This window comes from Rousettus aegyptiacus, unplaced genomic scaffold (assembly GCF_014176215.1).
Source record: "Rousettus aegyptiacus isolate mRouAeg1 unplaced genomic scaffold, mRouAeg1.p scaffold_m13_p_16, whole genome shotgun sequence".
In the NCBI taxonomy this organism is placed as follows: domain Eukaryota; kingdom Metazoa; phylum Chordata; class Mammalia; order Chiroptera; family Pteropodidae; genus Rousettus; species Rousettus aegyptiacus.
This window is the reverse complement of record NW_023416291.1, coordinates 23555422-23582886: the sequence shown is the minus strand read 5'-3', so window position 1 is coordinate 23582886 and position 27465 is coordinate 23555422. Positions and strand designations below refer to the sequence as shown.

Below are 27465 nucleotides of genomic sequence, written 5' to 3'. Positions count from 1 at the left end.
TATACAATGCAATTGCATATTATAGTTGAAGGAGCATAATTTTCAGAAGAGAGAGTGATTCATGGCTCTGCCACCTAAAAATGATCTGAACACAAACAATTTACCCAACCTTTTAAGCCTTGGTTTCCTAATCAGTAAAAATTTTAGAAGGCTATTGTGAAGGCACGATGTGCCTAGCATATAACATGGCTAGTTTCCTTTATCTTTTAGATAGCTCAAGGAGACAAAAAGATGGGAAAAGAGGGCACTGAATCTGATAATTGAGAGAAAAGAAAATAGGGACTTTCAAGAGGTAGTGGGGAGTAGTGAGGATTCTTAAATCCAAGGAGAAAGGAAGGAGCTCAAGGTAAGGAAACTGAGTATAGACTACGGCATTGAAATATGTATTAGTACCAAGGAGGAAAAAAAATGCAAAATTAAAGGGCAAAAGGTAAAATAAAATTTTTCCAAGATAATTTTGACCTGTGTCATGTCAGAAAACAAAAGAGCATCACTGGAGAGAGAAAAAGAGAGAAAGAGGAGATAATGGGAGCGGCAAGGTAAAGGACTGAAAATACAGGTGAGTATATAGTGCTTTCTAAGCCTGGAGGACAGGATAGCACTACTGGTTCAGAGACAGGTGTATTAGGAAACTGATAAAAGTAGAAAGAGTGCATGTTGGTTTTCTTCTTAGGGAGGACAAACCATCTAGAGAGTTGGAAAATATCTGATTTGAATCCTCAAGCAAAATGGCAAAGATTTCTATCAACAACTTTGCAGGATAGAACAAGGAGTCCAAGAGGAATAATAAAAGGAGAGCCAAGCAGCATTGAGAGTCCAGGTAAAGTTAATATGAATTCATCCCATTTCAACGTTAAGGGTTTCTTTAATACATCAGATGTTTTTAGTAAGTCAAGAAAAAAAAAATCAAGAAATTTTGTAACGCGGTCTCCATAGAGTATGCCACAAAATTTGTTATGCAGATGATAGCACCGAGACTTAGACGGTCAAATTAAGAGTGGTGAGCTGTTTTGATGTGATTTGTTGTGGTGGCAAACACAAATCATTCAAGGAAACATAAACAAATAACTAAAACCAATATTAAGAAGAAATTTAGAATGAAGAAAAAGATGGCCTTAGTCACCTATATATAAAGTATCTCTCCATTTACTTATTACTGTAAGAATGGCTCTTTCCACATAATTCATGTTTAAGATACAGCTACTTTGTTTTCTTCTATTACATAAATACCCGTGTTTTCTCTTCTCTTTTAACAAAATCTATTTTTAAAAAATCAAATCACTATTACCCACAGTGTGTTTTAAAAGCAAAATCTGCCATAAATATGATCGGAACCAAAAATATATAAATTTAGGAACAGAGTGAACTCTAGAAAACTAAGCATGCAAAGCCAAATGAAAAAGTACTGATTTTCACTGTTAACCTAAAACTACTCTAAAAAAAAAAAAAAATTAAAGTATCAATTTAAAAAAAAAAGTACTGACTGTTGGTACTCAAAGTACTGGCTATTGGCAGAGGCACTTGGCAGAAACATTGTGTAACAGTTGGTCAAAAAAAGAAATCATTAATAAAACAAAACTGTGATATACATACGAAATCACTAATTAAACAAAACTGTACCCTTAATCTTTTTTCCTAAAGAACAGCTTAGAAAAGAAATTTAATAAACATCTTGATTTACATAGTTTTGTTCGAATTTGCCACTGCATACAATGTAAAAAGCCAGTACTGTGCCTACTACTTTCAGGCAATAAATCTGTCCTTAGAGCACTATATAATAAAAAGCAAACTGGACACTATATATAATTTTCTTTTTAAAAGAAAATTTGAAGACTTTTAAAAGAACAATCTGTAAGTTTTAATAATATTTATAAAACAAAGCAGTTCGATTTAGATTTCTAATTTTTCTTTCGATATTATATTAATATTCAAGTATACATTTTAACCACAGTGAAATGAACAATTGAAATGTAACCTTTTCACACCAAAAGTCATGTAAAAATTAGGAGATAAAATGTTATAAAAACTTTTACTTTCTTAATGATTTCTAATAAATAATTAACACATCAGAGGACAGCTTTCTACAGGTCATCTGAAAGAACTGCCATCCATTGTCTTGTTTGGAAATAACAGTATCAATTGTTAATACAACTTTTGATACTATTTCTTCTTTTTAATAGTGCTTTCAGAATTGCTAAGAAAAATGTAAGACCTATTAATTTTTATTCAGCCCAGCAAGTCTCATTCTCCCTATTTAATCATAGAACATGTGCTCTCTAGTTAAGGGGAAAAAAATGCATAGAATTTGAATAGGTAAAATTCATCTAGGGACATGTATTCTGCAAATAAAAATTAATACCTTGCTTTTTAGCTGAAGTGAAATAAATGCAGATTTAAAAATGAGCAAGTATAAGACTAGGTATCTATTTTTTTTATCCCGTCATTTATTTCATTCTGCCCACTAGCTTTTATGATGTTTTCTTCCTTCTTTAAGATTCCGTGCATTCTCGTAGCGCAACACCGATCTTAGCACGTACTTCAGCAATGTCACACGATGCTTTTATTCGTGGTAATTTAAGCTAATCATGAATACTATAATTGTTACTCCCAATCTAGTCACTAAATTCAAAGATGACAGTAAAAACTATGCCCAAGTTTTTAAAGTTGTTCTATGTAGAAAGATAATTTCATAAGAGTAAGAAGTAATGTTTTCCTCTTACTGAGGTGCCCATAACTAGGCTATTCACTGGAAGGCTCTGTGTAACTTATAACCCAGAAGAAAAGGGACTATGACAAGTGGGAAAGAAATGTGAAGATAATTTTGATGTCATTCTGAAATGTGAACTACAGGTTTAGGTCTTCTCTCTTTCCTGGGAAGAACGAAGAGTACCCACTGTCCATATTTATGTGGGAGAGAAAGTGGGGGAGGTAGATAAGGGTAAAGGGGGTCAAACATATGCTGATGGAAGGAAATTTAACTTCGGGTGGTGAACACACGATGCAGTATACACATGTATTATTGAACTGTACATTTGAAAACGATATGATTTTATTAACCACTGTCACCCTAAGAAATTCAAAAAGAAAATAATTTAAAAAAGAGAGAAGAGAGGATGCCCATATCCTGTATCCAGTTCCCTCTAATAGTTACTGATATTGGTCAGAACACCACATATGATCTGGAAGACAGTGAAGAGTCATATTGTTCAGTTTTGAGTATGAAATGTGGAATAATATCAGTCTGTTTACGTATCTGGTTTGAAGTGACAAAGATTCCAGCTTCCAAGAACAATTTACGAAGGATATTTCAGTACATTAAATGCACACTGCTCAGAAGTTGCTGAGAACAGTCACATACACCTTAAATTATTTGTGGCCAGAAGATGTCAATAGGAAATCTCACATAAAAGAGGGATAGCTCAAAGCAAAAATAAAGGTGGAAAATCCCCTCTAACAGAGTTCATGGAAAATGGAAGAGAGTCGTAGAACAGATCTTTCTACTAATTTTTCATGGGAGAGAAAGCAATGACATTAGACAAAATAACATGAACCACAGTATCAAAGGTTTTACATAACAATAAAAAGTCCCTATTAAACAATTCTAATTGTCTCAAAGAGAAAAAGAGCCACATCTGTTAGTTTTAATAGTTTTAATAGTCCATAAAAGAGGCACACCTATGACTAGGATAGAACAATGATGAATATAAAGTTACTTCCTAATGGACAAATTACTACTAATAATTAAATATAGCAATCATCGTAATTATTATTGACAAAGTTGCTGGTAGCTGGGGCAGGCTTCTTGAAAGAATCTCTTCTTTCTCTAATATGTCTATGAATTATAAAAGGAAACCATTTGAATCAAAATATGGAGATAATACTCTATTAGGTTAAGGTATTATTAATAACGATTCAAATTTATGAGAAAGCGACACATTTAAACATCAGTGTTAGCTAATTTAGAATTGCTGCTTTATAAAAATCACACATGAACACTGCATTTGCCATATGTGTGTGTATAACTATTTAAATAACTAACTCCACTTGGATAAAGTTTTTCCATATTATCCAGATTCTAATATGTATATTCATAAACATATTTTAACAGCTCTAAAACAATTTAAAAATAAACACTTAAAAGAAACCCAAATCTTAATTGTAAACAAACTGAGAAGCAAATTTAGATTTAAATGGTCACTTCCCTGCCAGTACATGTGTATATTAAAGTATCTGTCCATCCTACCACCATTTTAGCCAAGACACATGTTTAATTGAAACATAATTTTGGATTCCTAATTATTGCTTAAAATGTCCTCAAAAAGATTAAACTAAGCACCACTGAAACCAAAAGTTACTGTATATACAAAAGATTGCTCATTGCATGCCTGGAAATGAAATGAAAGGCAAAGAACATCACCATCTAAATCTACGAGATGTTGTTGTCGCAATATCTACTTCATGAAGAATCATTATTTAGGTGTCAAATATTTATCTACTAGAACCCAAAAAGTTCCAGGAGAAGAAGAATCCCCAAACCTAGAGCCGTGCGTGGCTCTTGGTAGTACAAATTGTTGTAATTGTACCTCTAGCATAAATTTAAAGCTACATTTTAGTGAGTACTTAAGAAGCACTAAGCACTTAGAAGCACTAAACATATACTATTTAATGTAATCTTCAGAACGTTATAATATGTTAATACTATTTCCCCATTTTACAGATGGGGAAACTGAAGAGCAGAGAGTTTAAACAATTTGCCCAAGGTCAAAGTCATATAACTAGTAAGTGAAGAGATACTTAATACATATTTAAAGAGTTTTCTGTATAGAGCTTCCAGCTGACTTTCCAGAGAAGCTATAAACTTTTAAGAATTATATAATCCAACTAAGGAGGGAAAAAACTTAACAACAAAAAATATCTATGAGTTGAACCAAAACTCTAGTACACTGAGAAATATCTTAAATTATAAACTCTCAAAGGCTGGAGTCACCAGTCCAAATAATAAAAATGAACATGGCATCATGACAACAGATTTAACTACTAAATGGCTAAAATTGGTTCACAAAGATCTTAAGACTGGTCATAAAGAAGGCATATCTAAACTTCATGATAAAAAAGAGGAAAATTATATATCTCATGAATAAATGGTTAAAAAATTTGCATTTAGTGTAGTTTCCTGCATACTACCATATACAAAAGCTGCAATTAAATTGATGGACGCTATACAATCGTTGATATATAGAACTGAGAAAATACTGGCTTTTGGATTTCTGATAAAACAAATTTTGGAGTGACATCTACTGTGAAAGACATATAGGAGAGACAACTACCTTGGACATTAAAGCTGAGAACTTAAATCTAGAAAGTAATGCCAAGTTTCATTGTAACGGTGTGATCACATCAGATAAGGAAGAACATTTTAGAGGTATTAAGGTGGTCAGATAGGGTATGATAAGGAAATAAAAGGTAAATAGACTTTTCTTTGAAATGTACTTAAAATATTAATACAATATTACAAAGTTTTTAAGTACATTAATCTAAATTGGCAACAAAATTCAAATAAAGAGGGAAAAAAATTTTGCTCATTTTGGTATTTCATAGTTTTAAATCTATAGTTTGAGTGTTATGGTGCCAAAATATTCTAATTAAAATATTCTAATTTTATTCCTCTAGTTCAAATTCCTAGATCCATACATTGTCCACTAATTTCAGTTTATTTTTACTCCAGACAGTTCACACTAAATGAGGTAACAAATTAGTATTTCTCATAGCACACTGAGGAAAACAAATACAAAATCCAACAGGTGGTTTGACTGATGAATAAACTATGAAATATTATAGGCCTGAATCTTTTTTTAAATTAGACTAAGACTAAAAAAGGGCCTGAGAAATTGATTCTAATTGAAACTTCCAAATGGTTTATTCTGAGCCTACAAACATCCTTCTGTGGACTGATTCTAAACTATATGCAAGAATGACTCTTGGAGAGTAGAGGTGGAGAGAGGGTGGCCATGATATAGTATAGTAAGGGCAGAGTGTAAAATAAAGTTAAATAAAAATTAAATCTTTATTTTAATAGACACAGGATAAAGTTGCCTTCTTAACCATAAAATCAACACATGATGGATCAGATTAAAAAGTAGACAGATGAATACATACATACACATCCATACACACATCATGTTGCCCTCGAAAAAGTAAATGGCCTCCAGTTTAGTATGATTTGACCAGTTGTAACCAGGTTGAAGGTATTAACTTGTCTAGACAGAGGATAGTATTTAGTGTCTGAGAGGCATTGTTTTGCACTTTGAGTCTAATACTGATCGAGGCATAGTTTTGCACTTTGACTCTAATGCTGATTTGCCAATGACCTTGAATACTGTAGCTCTTTTGAGTAAATAATTCTTATAAAGGAGAAGCTATATTTTGTGAGAGACTCCTCTCATTGTCCACTAGTTCCTTTTGTGCTGATTAAATTCTTGTCAGAAAATCTGAAGATAAAATTAATTAATTTGCTAATGAGAAATAGCAATGGTTATTTTTATAAAAATAATGTGTTCAGGTTACCTATCAAACTCCTAGGAGTTTGAGTAATAGCAGTGATGATGATGATGATGATGATGATAAAGTAGCAGCAGCAGCATAAGGATATTTTTGACTGCAAACAACAGGAACCTCAATTCAAAAAAAGAGGTAAAGAGATTTATTACCTGTATAATAAGAAGTTCCAAACTAATATGGCTCCAGAGTTGTTAGGCTCACACACGACATCATGGACCCAATTCTCTTTCCAATTTTCCAATGTGCTATTCTCAGTATGTTACTAACACCCTCATGGCTGCAGGTGTTCCTGTCATTACATCCTAATAAACCATTTCCCAGAAGCATGTATGAGCATGCATGTGTATGTAAACACACACACACACACACACACACACACACACACACAAATACTATTTTTCTTTGCTTCATTTTAAAACCTAAAGAACCGTTCTCTACACAGTCTCCTCTAATATCACAGGTCAGAAAAGGATTACATGGATGTCATGGAAGTCAAGGGGAATAGAATTAACATGATTAGCTTGGAATAATCTATATTCAGCTCTTGAGGCTGGGACTGGAGCCAGTCTTTCAGCTGGTTTACAGTGAGGAGTCTCAGGAATGGGATTTAAATGCTACCTATACAGGACTTCTGTGATTTTTTTTTTTTTTTAGAAATTACTTTTACCATAGGATACAATGGTATTAGAAGAACTCTTAAGATGTCTTCTGAATTCTAAATATATCCTTCTGTTTTTCCCCACTTTGTGATGGTAACAATTTCCTTCTGGTAATTAGATTTAATCACCTCAGCAACAGCATAATTACCTACCCTCATACCCTCTTTTTTGATTGGTTTCATTTCAGTCTGTCTTTTCAGTGGCAGGGGAACCTAAATAGAAAGGTGGTGGTCTTAGCAACCATTTAAAGTCATGGTGCCTCTGCTGTCAATATTCCCCCTTTGAGTATTAAGGCCTCTAAACCAGCAGAGCCCAGAAATAAGGGGAGCAGAATCACAAATTTTGTAAGTGGCTCACTAGTAAAAAGTGTTGTAGATGCCTGAATACCTACACAAAAGCCATTTCGCTGTTTTCATCATCTCTAGCATCTCTGCCACAGTTACTAAATCATGTCAAGTTTACTCATTCATGTAATCTTTTTAATTCAGTTCTCTATTGGTCTAGGGTTGTTCATTTAATTTAGTTATGTTAATAAGAAATGAGCACAAGTGAACTGAAGGCTCTGAAAAAGAACTGTCTCCCTAATATGCATGAGGAATTGGAGTTTTTCTGTGTCTGCCCTCTTTGTGCTGAGGGTACTTTCACGTAAGAATGTAATATGGAGTGGTGGTAGCCATCTTGTTACCAAGACAGGGCAAAAGTCAACATAGTGAGGATCCATGATGAGATCACTGTATCACTGAAATAACTCTGGGATACTCACCTCAGAGGCCATTTGAAGTAAATAAAGGTATATGGTTTAAGCCATTATTAGTTAGGTTCTCTGTTCCTTCAAGCCAAAAATCCCTGGCTGATACATACAAGGATGAGTGGGGACTGTTGGTAGCAGATCATAAAATGTGGTACTGGCTATGTGGAGCATCAAAGTGAAGGGCCCTGAGGACCTAATTATTCCTAGATATATTTTAGTTTGTAACATAAGCTGAGAATTTAAAAATTTTAGCTCACCTTTCTTTATGTATCAGGCACTGTTCAGAGTATACCCATCTACTGTCAATGTAACTTAGGATCTACCACCTATAAAACAAGTTTATTCCTGAGAGACTGATCTACTTTCAGTGGAAATGTAAAGTCAAATTTCTAGACCTAGAGAACTAAGGATAAAACCTTAGTTAGGCAGTACATCTGCCTAACTAAAAACCATTTTGGTGGCCAGTCAACCTTCACTGGAAATAACCCTGAGTTGCAGGGGATGCTAAGATTTAACAAAGTTCATGTAGGGAATGAAATACCACAGATATGATGATTACTAGTCTGTTCCAAATTAGTTGACATTGATATGTATACTGACATCTACAGGCAGTTATTTGAATTCAATATTGCCATCAGATTTGTTGTTCTACCCTTATTTTCCAAACTAACACTTTCCTTAACATTTTAGATGACAATCAAAATACAGACCACAAATAAACCTCTCAGTTTGTCAAGACTCAACTATCAGTATTAATTACAAAAACAAAAACAAAAAACTATCAGACCAAAAGAAAAAGAACAAACAATTATAGATCCATAGACTTTCAATAAGAAATAAGACTACAGACAAAATAAACTTCAGATAGCTGTCATTGAACTACATGATATTTCAATTATTCAATCTAGGTGTATCTTTCCATTTAGGAACACATATTATTTACACATAGTAAAATTACAGATAATCTATAATAGTACATTTGAGAATATGCTCTCTGGACTATTACTTTGAACTCTCCCCACCTCCAAAAGACACTATGTGATATAAACGTGGAATATCCTGCAACAACACCCTCTTAGATACCTACAATGTGCATCAATATATTAAAGGTTTTAAAAAGTTCTTCTGTAAATAAGCCAACTAATCATATCTATTGTGATAAAATTTATTAGACTTGGGAACTCCTTTGCCTATGTTCATTATACTATGAAATAATTATTTCAAAGAATACATTTGGGAAATGCTTATCTGTAAATTCTGATGATACCAGAGTTGTCTGTCTCTAGAAATAAAAATAAAGGTTACTTTTCATCAATGTTGCTATGCTATGAAGTAATGGTAATGACCATTTTGCTGCTATATGCTAGAGCAAAAAGCTTTAATATTATTCATAAGAATTGAGTATAAACTCCCGAGTTCCTTTCTATAATGGAGAACTACAATTTTCCTGTTTATATTTTAGTTGGTATAACAACAAAAATAATACGTTATCTTGAAAATAATTTGCTATATGCATTTTCATCTAAAACATGTACACAAGTCAAATTTAAATTATTTATCATAATAGAATCTATCCCAGGTCAACTCAACGAAATACACAGAATTATATGCACGTGGGCCTTTTTGTATAAACAAAGGAAAAATGTGCTGATGAAGTTAAAAATAAAGACTTATTCTACCTGACCCCAATGATGAGATTATTTTTAAAAACTTAAAATATATTTACACAAAAATAAACCTATAATAAAGTTAAACCATGTTCACTATCAATTTTCCAGACTAAATTTAAAAATAACTATGTTAAGAAAATGTTTAATACTAAATGGAGCACAAGGAATATAGTTTACTGGATAAGTAAAATTACTTTGTTATAATACTGCTACTGGAATAAAATCGACACACGTAACTTGTACATGCAGGGGAAATACAGCCTAATGTAAACGAATGGTTTTTAGCACATTCCTTTACTAGAATGTGGTCACCTGCCACAAAGTACACAAGCTCATGCACAAGATCAAGACTTTACATACAGCTGAAATCACAATGTCATGCATATCACAACAGCGTGCTAGATAATCGTACCACAAACTGTGCAGATGTTCTCCCCCACCCCATGAGCCACTGCCAGCAGTTGCTGTGAAGTTTGGTTACCCATATCCGTGATATGAACGATGTCCTTTGGAGAATCTTGTTCCCTGTGGCTGCAAGTATTCTTATTTTTATAATATTTTAATGATGCTTGCTATCAAAATGTTAAGTACAGAACTAGAAATTATGGAAAAGTAGACTTTTTAACATACTGAATAATTATATACATCTCAGGTACTTAGAATAAACACCGCTTATATTTAAACATGTCATCAAAACTAATTTACTTCTCAGGCTTAAATTAACCCAAAATAACACATCTGATGACAGTGTTCCAGTGAGGAGAAAAAAAAACAAATCAACCTCCAAAAAGTACTTACTGATTTCTAGCACTCAAAAAACATGGCAAGAGTCAGTCTATGGCTAAAGTATGACTCATACAGAGAAGTTCTATGAAAAAACATCTATTAGGCTATCTCTTTAGATTACACGATTTCAACTTTGAAGGCTTGACTTGGATAAACAACCTAATTGACATTGATTATTTATATTAGTCAATGAAAGAAAGTATAGAATATAGTTAGTAAAGTATTTCCCCTCATTTCTCTGCATCTATAAGTGTATTTCAATATCCTTCTTTGCCTGTACATCCTCAGTGCACTGGGTAAAGGCAGTATTCTAACCCGCCGTTAGGCGACACCTGCTAAGTTAGCAATGTTCATAAAAGCACAGAGTCAGAATTCTGTGAATGGTTCAGCTCTACGCCTCTTGGCAGCACCATCTGCCCCTTTCGGAACAGTGAATTCAGTACTTCTGGGAACCTCCAGGATATCTTTAAATCAGGCCAGCGAGTGAAGAAAAAGAAAATACAGCCAACTCTCAATAACAATGGGAGGTAGGATGGATATGTAATTCTGAAGATCTACAAATCCCATTTTAATAACTTCAATCTTCTAGCTTAGCAAACATTTGACTTAAAAATTTTTTAAATTTTGCTAGAAAAAAAGAGGACTTTATTTTTACCTCTTTTCTCTGCCCCCTCTCTAAATATTCTAGAGGAGGTATAACAAGAACCCTATAGTCTGACATATGTAGATGCAAAGATGGAAACATATTTTCACATCCAGCTTTTCTAATTTAGACATTTCAAACTAGCCATATCATATTCTAGTATATGAGGGCTTATCTGTATTTTCATGTTTGCATAAAATGAATGGTTTTAAAATTTGTTTAAATAATTGGTACTCCTTTAGCAAGAAATGACCACTTACCATAATCAATCTCAGCAGTTACATCCAACTTTTCTGACTTGGTAAATCTACAACTCAGTACTTACCAAGTTAAATTTTCCTTAGAATGTAATATTTGCAAGTGATATGAATTGAAGATGACAGTTTTACTCAATGTCAGTATAATTCATGACAGGAGCCAGTATGCCTTGATAAGCTAAGCATAATAAGATGGGGGTTTGTAATAGCTGCCTTTCCTGATTCTTATGTTCTTGAGTAAAACACTGTATTATTCTGCTTCAGTTCTTCTCTGGTAATCATCATTCAAGTAACTCAACAGATGGATGCATATATCTTATTATAAAGTCTGTCCTATGAACTTATTAGCAACAAGTAATGTCTAATTCTAATAAACAAGAACAATAAAGTCTCTGTAACCATGCCATTCTTCAAACAGATAAGTGTAGCTGAATCCCTTGTACAGGGTAGACATGTTATAGTGCAACCTCTAAAAGGTGACATGCTTACAGTTGCTATATATTTAGAAGAGAACTCAGATTTGTTAAAAAATAAAGTAAAAACAAGTATATTTTATTATAAAGGCATCTGGAAAAATTTGCAATAAAGTAACAAGTTACAAAACCTAAATTAATAATAGTTTATCCATTCGTTTGTCTTCTAAAAACTTATTAATTTCGAAAAAATCAGAATCATATAGGTTTCAAATATCTAATCTGAAATTTAACTTATTATAAATCATTCTACTTTTATTAAAAATATCAGTCTTTTATTCATTGAAAGTAAAAACTCTTTAAACAGTAGGGAAAGGAGAGAACAAATATCTTAATTTAAATATTTATACTAGGCTTTAAAATATACATACTTTGTTATATTTGTGGAGCTAAGACTTAACTGATAATGTGTATGTTATCAGTGAACATTTACAGGGGACCATTTTATTTTTCATTCATGTACAAAAAAAAAATTAACAAAGAAAGAAATCATGTATAACAAGGAAAAATGAATTTAACTTTAAAAATATGATGTCGCATATTATATGCATATTTTTAAAATCAGCATTTCTGTTTAATATTCAAATATTTTGCATGAGAGAAACATTTCTCCAATTATAACATAGCAAAAGTTAAGATATTTTAAAAAATATTTTACTGCATGATTGAAACAGTCCTTAACACCTCTACAACAAATGGAAAAAATAATTGGGTTTTGAAAATTATATAAATTAAAATAACTGTCGGTTAAATTTTTCCACAAAAAATAACACACCCCAAAGTAGTAGTTCTGATGCTGTATAATTTCCACTTGATTTCTAAGAATAAATACAGTAGATATTTAACATCTATTTGAAAATCTGAACCTTTCCAAGATATATTAAAATGAGAATAGTGGAAATAACTGTCTTCACATTTTGATCATTCATATATATTAAGAAAAAATTAATAATAAATTAATTATAGCAGTTATTCTTTCTTCTCCCACTCTCCCTTTTTTCTGTTTGTGTCTGGCTATTGTCTTTAATAAAGGGAATTAAATAATGAATACAAAATTATTTAATTTATAACAGAATCTATAAGCAGTTTCTATGTCAACATGGAACTAGATTGTTAGAGGCATTATTTGAAGGCTACATTCTGATGTATCCCAAAAAAGAACAATATCTTTTGTAATGATTATCTGATAAACATCACTACTAAATATAAACAATAAAAAGGGAAGAAAATGCTGCAGATAAAATTTGATGAACATATGTAATGCTCTTATAAAACAGCAATATCTCCATCAGGTCCAGCAGAGTACTGCACGTGTCATACAAGCTGCCATACAAAGTAACCAGGTAGAAAGATCAGGACATGACATGACAAAGTAAAAGGGAATGACTGTCATATAGCAATAATTCAAATACTGGGTTTTACAGTGATTGAATAGACATGTTTAGGACTTGTTATTTTACTTGTAAGTTTCATATATTGAAAAGCTGCAGCAAGATAGTATTAAAGTTCAACTGTTAAAAATATTCAAGTTCTTCACTTACCTCATCTGGGTTAGCATTAAAGGTGAGGCTGCCTTCATCCAGCTGCATATACAATTTTCTAAAAGAAAATCCTATAGGTGGGTTCTTATTGTATATGGAACAGTGACCCCAAGTGGATTTACACAACCTAGAAAAACAAGATAAAATCAGACAAGAAAACATTACCATTCCAAATTAAACGTGAATATATGATAAAATAACATGAAATGATATAAAATTAGATTCTAGAGCTCTAAAGTTTAAAATGTTTAATTTTATACATTTTAATTTGTTTAGTACTAGAGTATGATAGACGAATGCCTTCAATTTAGCAATTTTGCCAGCACTTAATAAATGTGAGTTACAAAGATTAATAATATTTGTATTATCTGAAATTAAACAGAAACTGATAATAATGATGATGATAGCTAACATTTACTGGATGCTTACTAAATGACAGATACTATCTGCAGCATTGAAACAGCATTAACTCGCTTAATCTTTACAGCAATCCTATGATGTTGGTGCTTCAAGTCAAGAAACACAGACATGATAAAAAAAAAAGCTGCCCAAGGTTGCACAGCAAATTTGTGCAGACGCAGGATTTAAATCCAAGGAGTCTAACTCGAGAGCTTGCAATCTTAACTGAGAAGCTAAACCAAGGATTAAGTAAACTATGTGCTCTACTGTGACATATAACTGAATGGGGGGCAAAGATTGCTGGGCAAGGGGACAATTTTGTTTTTTTTTTTTAACTGTATATATTAACAACAGGCAAACGAAACACAGAAATTGTTTGTAATGCATAACTCAATACATACATCAAAAGCTGTGACATTAAGCATAGCAGTTTTTAAGTACTGTTCAAAGCACTGGCTCTTTACTATCACGGTGATACATGATTGTTTAAAATTTCTATGAAACCTAAAATGCTAACAGCTCATATCTCAAAATACATTATTTCTGCAGAAAAGAATAGTTATTTCCAATTCTGCACAGAACCATTAGCTACTGGTTATTATTTGAAAGCTAATGTTTTATCTTATTACAATGCCTAGAAATTCTGGATATATACCACAGATCAGAAAATATAAATGTACCACTTCAGAAACATAGAGAATACTGAAATTACATTTTGATACACTTTTAATGACTGTCACAAAAAAGATCTCATTTTGTGTGTGTTCAAAAATACCTACTTATAGAGATAAACATGAAAGCAGTATTACTTTCTAATATTCATTATTGAGTTTTGGCTCAAACTTCCTTCTTTTCACACACCCAATATACAGAAAAACAAGAAAAAGTTACTGTCTCAGCCTATAACATAAAAAATTGTGATGACAATGGATAAAATATTTGAGAATATCTTCTTAATAGGTAATTATATCTTTGTATTATCATTACCAAATGAAATATCGATTCTAAAAGAGTTCAGTACAGCACAAGGAACATATTACAATAATATTGTAATAACTATGTATGTCATCAGGTGGGTACTAGACTTATTGGGGGGATGATTTTAAGTTATATAAATGTCTAACACTATACTGTACACCTGAAACTAATATGATATTGAATGTCAATTGTATTTGAAAAATTGAAAAATTTAAAAAAACAGTAAATTTAGTAACTTTAGAAAATTATCAATATTTTAGTAGCCTCTTTAACCTAGTCCCATAGTTTTAATTTAAAACCTCCCAACATTAGTAAGTATTCAATACATCCGAAGTTAAAATAAAAACAAAGCCAGCCTTTAATTTAAAATAGAAGCACCTTATCACTAAGAAAAAAAGCAAAGTATCATAAAAATAGGTATGATTATGTGGTAAACAAAAAGGAAGCATTTCTTTCAGAAATGAACAATCCATATTCAAATCCCAATGAACTCTGGTTGAGTTCATTGAGATGAGAGCTCAGATATAAATTTTTTTTAAAAGTTCAAATATAAGAATATAAGTTTGTTGGGAATACTACATTTTTCTAAATGTAGAAAAGAGATTATAAATAAAATGAGCCAGTTAAAGTATTTTCATTTCCTCTATTAAATTATTAAAAATTAATAACTATTTTAAGCATTACTAATAGAATTTCCTCTCACTGCCATAATACCTTCACTATGACAAGACAATGAGATCGACAAGATGATACTGATGATTTTTATCTATTTAGAGGTTGAGAAATGAACTTTATAAGGCTGGCTATTTAAATAATTTATTAATTCTCTCAAATAGATTTTCATGTAAAAATTAAAGTCTCAAAAAGACTTGATTTTAGGTATATTTTATATTGTTATGAAGTTCCTTTTTAAGATAATGAGATAAACTTTGGTAAAGAATGCTAGAAAACCAATAATTCTCCAATGTTTCGTAACATTTTCACAACTCAAGTATTTGATCCTAATATTTAAGGATTAATTTACGATCCATAAAATAGATTCTATTCCACCAAACATTTTTAGATTTATAGCTCAAATTTAAGCTGATATAATAATAGCTGCTAAAACTTCTATAACCTGCATTCGGTTCAACAAGTAGATTATTTCTTTGCTTTCTAATATTTACCTACATCGTTGATGAAATGGTTAGGAAAAAAAAAAAAGTAGATTAAATATTCACCAGTTAAAGTTTACGCTAACAGACACTTCTGATAAAAACAAATATATCAATAAGTGAACAAACACTCATATACTCCAACTGAGAAATAAGATTTGGGAAATATTTATTGTTTTTAAGAATGCTTATTTTTCATAGCACAAACTACACCTCGGATGTGAACATTCTAAGTTTCGTATTATAAATTCTCACTTATCAAGTTGTATTTTTAGAATAAACTGACAATTTCTGATTTATAGTAAACTGACACATCTCAATTGGTAACCTCTCTTCTAACTACAAAGTCATTATTTCTTTTATACTGCCCTTCTTTTCTCAATATCAAGTTTGACATAATGATAATTGTATCTTTATCTTTCCAGGTTTTAATAAAGAGCAACTCAAAATACAAGCCCAGGGTAAAAAGAAATATTTCATAATACATATATCTATTATAAAAAGAACACTTAAGTGACTAAGTGTAGAGATACTGAATCAAACATGGTGGGTTGAACTTACCCTTGCCAGAGAAGTTCATCATTAGCGAGGTCCTGCCAAACGCATGAAGCTAAGCAGAGGTCAGTTGCATTCAAGTAGGACAAGATGGTGAAGCTTAGTTCGGGAGGCAACATTTCCAAATTAATGAATCCTTCTTGTTCTTTAGATTTCCTTGCCTTCAATAGATGATATATGTCAATGCCTCCTTGGACTTGTTTACGATGACTGGTGTTAGCAATGTTGCTGGCAGCCATCCTCCTGCTCTGCTCTCTGCTGAGGTAGCCTTGTTCGCTATAGCCTTCCTGTTGTAGCTGCTGGTTTCTGGCCACTCTCCACAGCCCCTGACCCATCTGCAAGCCTGGGAGCAAGCCAAAATGTAAGGTTACATTAGAAAAAGGAACCTTCCTTTCCCAGTGGTACAACTCCACCATGAAGTATTCATTTATCAGAATTAACATTCCTCATTAAAGCATATTAAAAGGAGTAATATATTACAAAGAGTAGCTGGAACATCGTAAGTACAAAACTTGGATGGAGAAAGTTTTAGAAATATTTGGTTTATCGCCCTTATCCCAGTTTGCTGACTACTTTAAAAGTCCACAGGTGACATAATCATTTTTCATACGGTGAGATTTAAAAGTTACTGATGTCCTAAAGACTCTTACAAATTATAATTATGTGGACTTATGGGCTAGTATTAAATAGAGCTCTGATCAGAGCCCAGGACTTGAGTTAAAAGGCCTCTAACCCTGCTTTTTATCACAACTCAGGCTAAGCTAAGCTAGCCCTTTTAACCAAACTCCCAGATGCATAACAGCTGTGAAACAGGCTTTTAGTTTAATTCTTCCCAGTCTAATGCTGTAGACTGTAATAAAATGTAACATAGGCCCTGAAGTCTAATTCAAAAACCTTATAAATTAGACACCTAGAACTCCATGATAAATAGCTCAGTAATGACTATGTGGTTTTGTTATTGCTTTAAGTAAAAATCATAATTTAGACTAATTTTCCAGTTCTCCATACAGTCCTATGGATTCCTCAGAGATATCTGGGAAAAGACAGGAGAAAGCATGCTCCAGTCTCCTCCACCTCCATCCACCTGGCCTCCAACCAGCGTGGCGCCACATTTATCTTACAAACGTTGGACTTCCTCGTACACAAATATATAGAAGGCAATTGGTCTAGACTTTCGATTTGATCCTGGTTTTAGAATAAGTAACGTTTCCTGGGCAAAGAATTTGTTGAGAAAAAAGAAATCAGAAAGAGCTTTCAACTAATATAAATCATGATTCTCATGATCTCTTTTCCAAACAAAATACTCATGTTCTATAACCCAAGTTCACTACTAATATGTGTGTATTTCAAAAATTTTGGGGAAAAATATAGATTTTTGTATAAAATCATTAAATTTCATAAATTTCATAGCATAACTTGACCTTAAAATATAGTTTATTTAATTAGCTGCTTACGATTAGAACTAACAAAAATGAAAACAGGAAACAAATCCACTGGTGAATAGAAATTTTGAAAATTATTAAGAATAATTTGAAAATTGAGTTAAAATTTCAAGAATGTCAAAAGATAGTTATTATTTTCAATATCTATCAAGGCATGATCCACACGTATATTTACTGAGCTACTGGCTGTTATTTGGATAATGGCTACTATCACAGGTCACTTGTTGATCAAAACAGAAAAAAGAGTCCAAGATAATTGTTCACTCTTCCTCCTTACAGTGACCTGCTTAGAACTCCAGGAGCTTAAACTATAAAAGGATGGGGAGTATAAGGAAAAGGAACACATTAATGATTTTTAAATGTGGGGAGATTTGTTTTTGCAAAGAAACTACGAAAGATAACCTTTCCTCCCTACAACACATAGCACAATAATGGTAGCAGTTTCTAAATAAATGGTTAAGCTATAATAATGAAATTCTTAGTTTTAATGTAGAATCTGAAGATACTAAAAAGACAAGTCACAGACTGGTAGAAAACCTTTGCAAAATATTTATCTGATAAAGGACTGGTATCCAAAATAAAGAACTCAAAACTGAACAGTAAAAAAAATAAATAACCCACTTAAAAATGAGCAAAAGATCTCAAAAGATGACTCACCAAAAAAGATACACAGATAGCAAATACTCATCTGAAAAGAAGCTCAACGTCACATGTTATTAGTCAATTACAAATCAAAACAACGATGAGGTAGTACTATTAGAATGGGTGAAGTCCAAAATACTGACAACACCAAACACTGGCAAGGATGTGGGAATGCAAAATGGCACGGTCATTTTGGAAGACAGTTTGGCAGTTTCTTACAAAACTAAACATGCTTTTGCCATATGAGCCTGCATTCATGCTCCTTGGTTTTTACCCAAATAAGCTTAAAACTTATGTCCACACAAAAACCTGCACATGAATGTTCATGGCAGCTTTAGTTACAATTACCAAAACGTGTAAGCAACCAGGATGTCCTTCAGGGGGTGAAGGGATGAATGGCGGCACATGCATATAATGGAATGTTTAGCACTAAAAATAAATAAGCTGTCAAGCCGTAAGAAGACATTCAGGAAACTTAAATGCGTATTAGTAAGGGAAAGAAGTCCATCTGAAAGGCTACATAATGTGACTTTAAATATACGGCATTCTAGAAAAGATGAAACAACAGTGAGAATAATATAACTAAGAAAAAAATAGACTATCAACAAAAAATTAAGTTTGCTTAATGTTTAAATACGCCACAGACTACAACATGTGCAATTTAATTCTGATACAAATTTAACATTTTAAGACACACGATCATAAAGAAAGGTATTTTATTTTCATCATGGCTATTTCCGTGTTTATCTTAGCAAGAAAATATCTAAAAATCGCCTTGATTGCTAAGCTCATCTAGCCTATCTGTTGTCATTTTAGATACTTACATTTATTCTTCTCTTTTGCCGTAGCACCACTAAAGGTTAATAATCAAACATGGTAACTATAGTATTTGAAGTCTCAAGATTTAAGGCATTTAATATCAATTACTTTGTATTTCCTCTACAGTATCTTTCTATGGCATATGGTTAAGCAGCTGTTGTTGCTCTCAGGGATGTTGCTAGGGAACGCAGATTCAGATTCACGGTGATTTCCCTAGGCTCCGGACTTTAATGGGGATCACTTAAATTGAGCGCTGAATGTGATGCAGAAAGCATCCATTAGATAGAAAGAGGTAAAACCAGCAGTTGGTTCTTTAAAAAACAAAACAAAACAAAAAAAAAACTGATGGGGAAGGTGTGGGAGTCCTGGCTCATGTACACAATCTGTACAATCATACAAAGAAAACTGTATTTTCTATCCTTCTACTGTTAAATAATACTGCAAATTGGCCCCTTGAGACTTCATTTTCTCTTTAAAGCAGTTGTTGATACTGGGCAAGACCACAGTACAATAAACCACTTGAGGAAGATTAATATCAAAAGTTTATCCTTTGGGGAAAAAAACGGGTGTCTATAGTGTTCCAATCCCACTCTCAATATTTCTTAGGGATGTGCAATGCAAGTGGAACTGTCAGAAAAGTGATAAAACTCTCAAAAGGACATGATATCCATGGCAGACATTGTGAAGCAAGTCATGGAGGGAGCAGTGTTGTGGGCTCTGAAGCTGAACAGAGTTTAAACCCTCATTCCACTAATTATTACTCACAGGACCCTAGGCTTGACTATTTACTTGACTATTCTAAGCTATAGTTTTTTCATGTTAGGCATGTATCATATGGAGTTATTATGCATCATTGCTGTTTTTCCTTCCAAATAAAAGGTCTTTTGGTATTAAATAGCTTAATTTTAATATTTGAACTCTAAAATTACTTCAATTCAGACTAACATAATTTTAGGAATAGAATTTAACCCAAGACAAAGATAAATAAACATGATGGGCTACCATCTTATTAACATGATTTGTGACATAAGATACCACTTGGACAGTACATAGAAGAAAGGATATTTTAACTCATTTTGAAAAAAATTTTTATGGTCAACTCTTGGCTTCTTGTTAAAGATGTAAGATCAAACACATATATTTACCACGTTCCATCATACTAAAATGAGAGAAAATGAGTAAAAAAAAAAAAAAAAAGAAAGAAACCAAGCCTATAAGAGAAGAAAAGCAATGCTGAGTGGACATGAGATTTCAACAGATTTCTGTAGCATAAAAGTGGAAGGAGTGGCTGGTGATGAAGCCATGAGGAGGAAGGAGGAGAACAGTCTGGGAAAGTGCAGAGAGGGAAGCAGAAGCTTATCTATACGGCAGAACCCTCATGAGGCTTTTGGGGGTCCAAAGCACAGTAGAAGTATGGGAGTAATTCAGAGAAGACGAGGAACAAAAAGCAGGGGCCTTAATGTCTCTGTGTAACTGTTTCTTCCTCATACAATAATGAAAAAAATCCCCCTTTACAATTTTTGTGAGAACTGATTTAAATATGTGTATATGGAACAAGAGACCACAGCCTATCCTCCAACACAGAAGTGCCTAGAAGGCTTAGATGTCTACTTCAATGCCCGCTCAAAAAATTGAAAGACTCTAGAGAAAGGACTCCCCTCCTTTCCCACTAGGATTAACAAGTGGCCCAAAGTAGTGGCTATCAAACCAATCATTCCAAAGCAATGGCACCCAATTCCGATGCATACATCTGTAAGTTATCTTTTTATTGTCTCAAGGATCTAATGTGCAATCATTAAAATGTGGCTGGAACACTCGTACAACAATCACTTGGTTTATTTTTTTCCAATTTCATCTAGTAACTATGGTAAAAGTTAACAAGTTAATTTTTAATCTTAATCTAATAGACAGTAATAAAATCAAACATTCCACCTATTACATTTTTGAGAGTTTGCCTATTGTTAGAACCCATTAATCTCTGCTGCATGAACACCGTAAAAAGGTACATCTTTCTTCCAATTTTCACTTTTCCAGTCTACTTGGGACCCCCGTAAGGACTACCAAGAAACAAATAAGGCAGTGTTTGTTTCTTAAATATGGATTATGACTGTCCAGAAAATCAAAACAAAACAAAAGCAATGCGATAATGTCAAAAGGGACATTAGAAATTAATTTTGCGAAGCAACTATTAGCCAAACCTGGGACAATTTGGACACCAAAATAAAAATAAGGACAGTAATGGATTATCTATTATGAACAAAAAAATCCTTGAATCTATACTGATGATCAATATATACATGTATAAATGAAAAAGGAAAGCTCTCCCTTAGAGTAAAATTCTGACAAAGACATAATAATGGGGTTAAAAAATCAACACTTTACAACCATCATAGAAAAAATAATTCAGGCAATAATTATCAATGGATGCTGAATCTGAGTTTGATAAAGAATGGAATATTTACAGTTTCAAAGAATCTCCCCACATATTACTTATTAACTACAAAACAAAAAGAAATTAAGAAATCAGACTGCATTTAACCAAATGCTCAAAATTAACATTTACCAATAAAAGACACACAGACATTATGTGCCTCTAGATGTGATACCCTAAGAAAGACACAACATCAATTATATGGTATTCCAGGCACACACACACACACACACACACACACACACTCTCTCTCTCTCTCTCTCTCTCTCTCTCTCTCTCTCTCTCTCTCTCTCTCTCTCTCTCACACACACACACACACACACTCACACACACTCACACACACATACATATATATATAACCTGAATCTAATCATGGGGAACATCAGAGAAACCCACAAAAAGTCTGTAAAATGACAAAATTTTTCTTCTTCAAAAATGCCAATGCTGGAAAGCCAAAGAAAGGCTGAGAAACAGTTCCAGATTAAAGGACACTAAAAAACATGACACCTAAATGCAATATGTGTGCTGGATCTTGTACAAAAAAAAAAAAAAATGCTATAGAGAACATTATTGGGATAATTGAAAAACTAGACATGTGGGCTGAATATTAGATCAAAATATTGCAACAGTGTTAAATTTCCTGAATTTGATAACTGTAAGGCTATATTCTTGTTCTTAGGAATCACACTAAGTGCTAAGGTATAATGCATTCAATGGTTTAGAAAAACAGTAGCATCTATCCCTATATAGAGAAAATGATAAAGCAATGTTGCGAAATTTTTAATTGGTGAATCTTGGTAAAAGGCATATACTAATTAACTTTTATTAATCTTATAATGTTTCTGTTAATAGAAATCTCCTGGTTCTGCAATCTAGGCAAATGAACTTGAAAAAACTCTAGTCTGATGCGCATTCAGTTTAGGAATTAGTGCCCAAGGGTTTAGTGTCACAGACTGAAAACCATTACTAAGGAGATAAATGCTCAGCTTTATGGCTTAGGAGTAAGAGACCTCTGTCAAGGAAAACATCAAAACAGTCAGGAAAAATTATTTTCAACATTTTTGATAGACATTTTTATTTCAAAGGCTAGATAAAATTTTTTTAAAAACTAGGAAAAAACACTCCTTTAATTTTTTGTGTGTGTGGAGATTTAAGGCTTGGAATTTCTGGCTGTGTTCCCTCCTTCTGCATATAATATTATGTACATAACATTTATATAATATCTAATAATAGAAATATTAAACAATATTGTTTTTGTACTATAAACCATTTATTTTTTTTACTCTATGCTAAGAACTCTGCGAAAATTTTTATATGTATCTCATTTTAATCTTCCCAACAACCCTAAGAGGTAGATAGTATTATTCTAATTTTATAGCCAAGGAAATAGTGACCCAGAGAAGTTAAGAAACTTTGCCTGAGATCTCATAGCCGGCAAATGGAAGATTTAGGATTCAAATTCAGGTCTATGTGAGTCCAAATCACATGCCCAAAGGAGTTAGAGCCCACAGATGGCAAAGGCAATCTACTATCTGTTTCTTCATCACTGGATCACATCTTTTACCTCTGTCACTGCTTATCACCTCCATTTTTGTTCCCAGCTGCGGCTTCTCTTTCAGGCTACTGTTCTTGTGGAAGACATACGCTTTGATGTGAAAAAAAGATCTGGTACAAACTCCAACACAGAATCTGACGAGCCTATAGTCTGCAGTCCTCATTTTCTTCATCAGTAAAATGATGGATAACTCCTATCCAACAGCACTTCAAGAACCTAATCCATAGTAGGTAGATTACAATAAGAGGTAGTTTTGTAGGCACCCCTCAACCCAGTTTAAATGATAACTCTTAATTTGGTCCTTCTATTTTCAGAGTATACTTGATTATTTTCAATTTAATTACCTGAGTAATCATAATCCTGGTTCTATAATTTAGGATCTTTTGAAATTTGGAGAGATGCCATTTACCTTTGCTAGGAGAAAAAAATAACTAGTAAATATATAAAGTAAGTAGAAGCTAACTTTGCTTAGTTTGATACATTACATATAAAAATAGAGTTTGGCAAATAAGGTCAAGTATTATGTCAAGAATCAGTGATAACAGAGATCCGTTTTCAGGTTAAGCACTACCAGCATCTTCAATCGCTATTGATATGTTAATGTCTGACTGAGAGAAATGTGTAGAGGTTTTTTCCACACTTACTCTGGAAGATAAATTTAAAATTGGAGTTCCAATTATGCCATGTGCTGTGTGACCTTAAATACTTCAAGCAAGGTTTCTGAACTTCTGTTTCCTGTAAAATGGGGGAATTCACTACTTTACGGGGTTGTTATGAGCCTTAACCAAGATGTACATATATAACAGGTATAAAAGAACAAGATAACATAGATTAAAGTATCTTTTAATTGGTAAAGCAGTATGCAGGTCCTGCTTCACTAGCTTTTTTCTAATGCAAAACAGATACGTTTTTGAATGCCATTTTTTCATTTAAAAAAAAAAGTAAAGTTTTAGTCTAAATGACCTGCTGTAAAAGCATAAAGAAATTTCCACTTAGAAGGCAGTATAAATTAAATTAATTACCAACAACTATATCAGTTACTAATTTATTAAAGTTTTTAAGAATGACTATTTTTCTATTTACTTCTAGTAGATGGCTGTATTTCTAAAAGGGATATGTTTTCACCTGACCATATTTGTAATGTCATTTTTCAAAAGAGTATTTCTACAAAAGAATAAGATGCATACTCTTTTATTAATAGCTGTTGGTATATTTAATATAAAGCCTATCTTTAAAGTATTAAGCAACTTTAATCAAAACATTTCTTTGTAACTCTTAAACATCAAATAAAGCACTATTCTGTAAGAAAAAACTCAATGTACTAATGCTTATAGTAATTCTTTGACACTGAGTATTCAAGTAGCATATGCTGTGGAGACAACTATAAGTAATAAAGAATGATTTATACACTATCTGGGCAGAGAATACACAGTGGAAGATGGGAAGACTACAAAGGAGTCTGGAGGTCTGAAAAAAGTATTTCGTTTTAAGAGAATACTTTTGTTTGAAGCAAACCGACTGCACAATTCTTTTCCCGAGCAAACAAGGTTAAATCACTGGTTTGTGATGACTGACATGAATAATCCTATATAAATACTCATTATAAATGGTTGATTTTCTTCATTAATTCTTAAGTGTCTAAATAGTAGAATTTATAAATAAGAAATTTCCTATTTCAGATAAAGATCTAAAATGTGTACCAAAAGAGTTATTTTTAAAATGTAATTTCTATTGAGACTTAAAGATGAGGATAGTCACTTATTTATATCTTTTTGGAAATTCTCAATTTCTTCCTAGTAGAAAGTTACAACTAGATTGCTGGTTAAGTTTTAAAAATAATTAAGTAATATCATGTGATATTACTCAACAGCATAAGAACATGGGAGATTCTGTGAGAAAATATTTTCTATGAGATATTTAGAATCAATCTGACAGCCCAGCATTTATTTCTCTATTTCCAAAAGAATGGACCACCAAAGTAGTTTAAAAGAAACTGAGTAGGGAATTTAAAAAAAAAAAAAAGGGAAAGAAAAGAAAAAAACCTGATAACCAATCACACCTCTAAAATTGAAAGGCAACAACTGTAGAGAAATGAAGGAGAATAAGTCCACAAGGAGGTCTTTCTAAGGAGAAAAGGGAAATAGCTAAGTACTAAGAGGTCACAGGGTACATTAAACACATAAAAAAAAAAAAACCCACTCATTAAATTTAAAGATCTGGTCCTGCAAGAGTAGTTTTTGTTACTAAAAGGCATACCATTTGTACTTATTTTTTTTTAATTCAGAAAGATTTACAATATTACTTTGTGTTCTGAAGGTTTTTTCCTGTTCTTTGATTCTATAATGAGGGTTACCAAATGACATCTAAACAAATGTAATAATTAAGATGTGCCATTTAAATGTCACCAAAGAGCTCGGAATTTTATGCCTATTTAATTTCAGTTATTTAATTTCTTCAGCTTCTTTTGCAAGAAACATTCCACTGTCTGTTTTAACTTTTAAATAAAAAAATTTATCATACTTCTCACCAGTATTATTTTTAATTACACTGGTTCTTACTTAACTGCACTATTTACTCAGCCTAATTATAATCAGCAGCTGCCATGGCAGCCTATCCCAACTCACCTTCTCAGGACATACTACACTCCCTGCCCATTAACCACAATAGCTATGAGAGTTGTGGAATTAAAAACAAAACAAAAACTGTAATTCTCACTGAACTGCTCCTATACAAATAAAACAAGGCATTAAAATAAATATTAAGTACAGCTCAAAATAGGAGGAAAATCATAAATGAGATGAGAAAACATTTAATAATGAAGAGAGACTGACACAAAACATGGATTTGATTCAGGCTCCTTTACCTACTTGTGAGTATTGGTCAAGTCACTTAAATTCTGAAGTCTCGGTTTCCTCACCTGTAATAATACAAGGATTTTGATCTTGATCTTTAAGGTCTCTTTTTGCTATAAAATCTATGATTTTATAAAAATAAAATGAGAAAAATGTTCTTTAAAAAAGGCAAAATGAAGAGGTGATGGAGATGGGGGGAGGGGTGTGTGTATGTGTGTGTGTGTGTGTGTGTGTGTATTTAGCATCTGTCCTTTCCAACTCTCTTTTCCTCCATGTTCATGACCTCTACAAATCACACAGTATAAACAGAAGCACTGCAAGCATGACTCACTTGCTAAAATCTTGTTCTTTCTTTCCAATAGCTTATGAAATCCTATGTAATCTATTCTTGAAGAACAACACAAAATGTTGATCACAGAGAGAAACTCCCTAAACCTGCTGCCTCAACTTGAAACCACATATATCTTTTCTCATCTGTATACCACAAAAGGACTTGCCACAATTATGATGTAAACGTATTCAAGTCAGGATATTCTAATTATCGTAGAATCTATGCCAACAAATTTGTCGGAAAAACAAAATAATGAAAAAAAAATAAACAGGAAACAAATTTCTAGACGTAGATGTCATTAAAGTTGTTTTAAAATAGTAAGTAAAATAATTTAGTAAAAAATGTTATAAGTTAGATGTATATTTCACAGACTTTCAGTATTAATGATTTTGATGCACTGTCACAGGCCAGCCAAGGGATTAGCTTCAGTTTCCAAATTTGAATCAAACTGTAGAAAAATAATAAATAGTTGTACATAGCAGCTAGTTAAGTAATGAACTATAAAATCATAAATTTGAATGACTAATTTCAATGTACTATGATCAAAGAAAAGATCACCTCTTGGTAACAGAATGTTTTGATCAACACAAAAGCACAATAAATACATAAAACATTCCCTATTTAACTAGTCATACATAATAAATTATAATGCATGTTTTAGCTCACGTAGACCCTAAAAACATAAACATTCCTCTCACATATATCCCTTGGGCAAAGTTTCCCAAGTAAAATAATAAGCCTTTCTCCACACAATTAGTAGGAAAAAAGAAAAAGAACTGCTCCCACCCCCCCCCCCAAAAAAAAACTTTCCCAAGAGAGAGAAGGTTTGTACAAGTTTATTTCTTTACAATCTGGCATTTCTTCTTGACAGACCACATTTCTCTTGACTACACTTTCGCTCAGTTATTTCCACTTGTTAACTTATAAAAGTTATCAGTGAGGGTATCTGTGTTAAACAGTTTCTAAGAT

At 32.5% G+C, this 27465-nt stretch overlaps 1 protein-coding gene across 1 annotated transcript in view; it reads right to left on the bottom strand.

Annotated features, from left to right (window-relative positions):
- Positions 1-27465, bottom strand: part of FBXO8 (F-box protein 8) — a 36815-nt gene that overhangs the window by 7039 nt on the left and 2311 nt on the right. Inside the window, exons 2-3 of the mRNA XM_016120103.2 lie at positions 16431-16767; positions 13339-13465 (exon numbers count right to left, since the gene is read on the bottom strand). Coding sequence (XP_015975589.1) covers positions 13339-13465; positions 16431-16759 — 456 coding nt within the window. The 5' untranslated portion in view covers positions 16760-16767. The remainder of the gene's footprint in view (positions 1-13338; positions 13466-16430; positions 16768-27465) is intronic.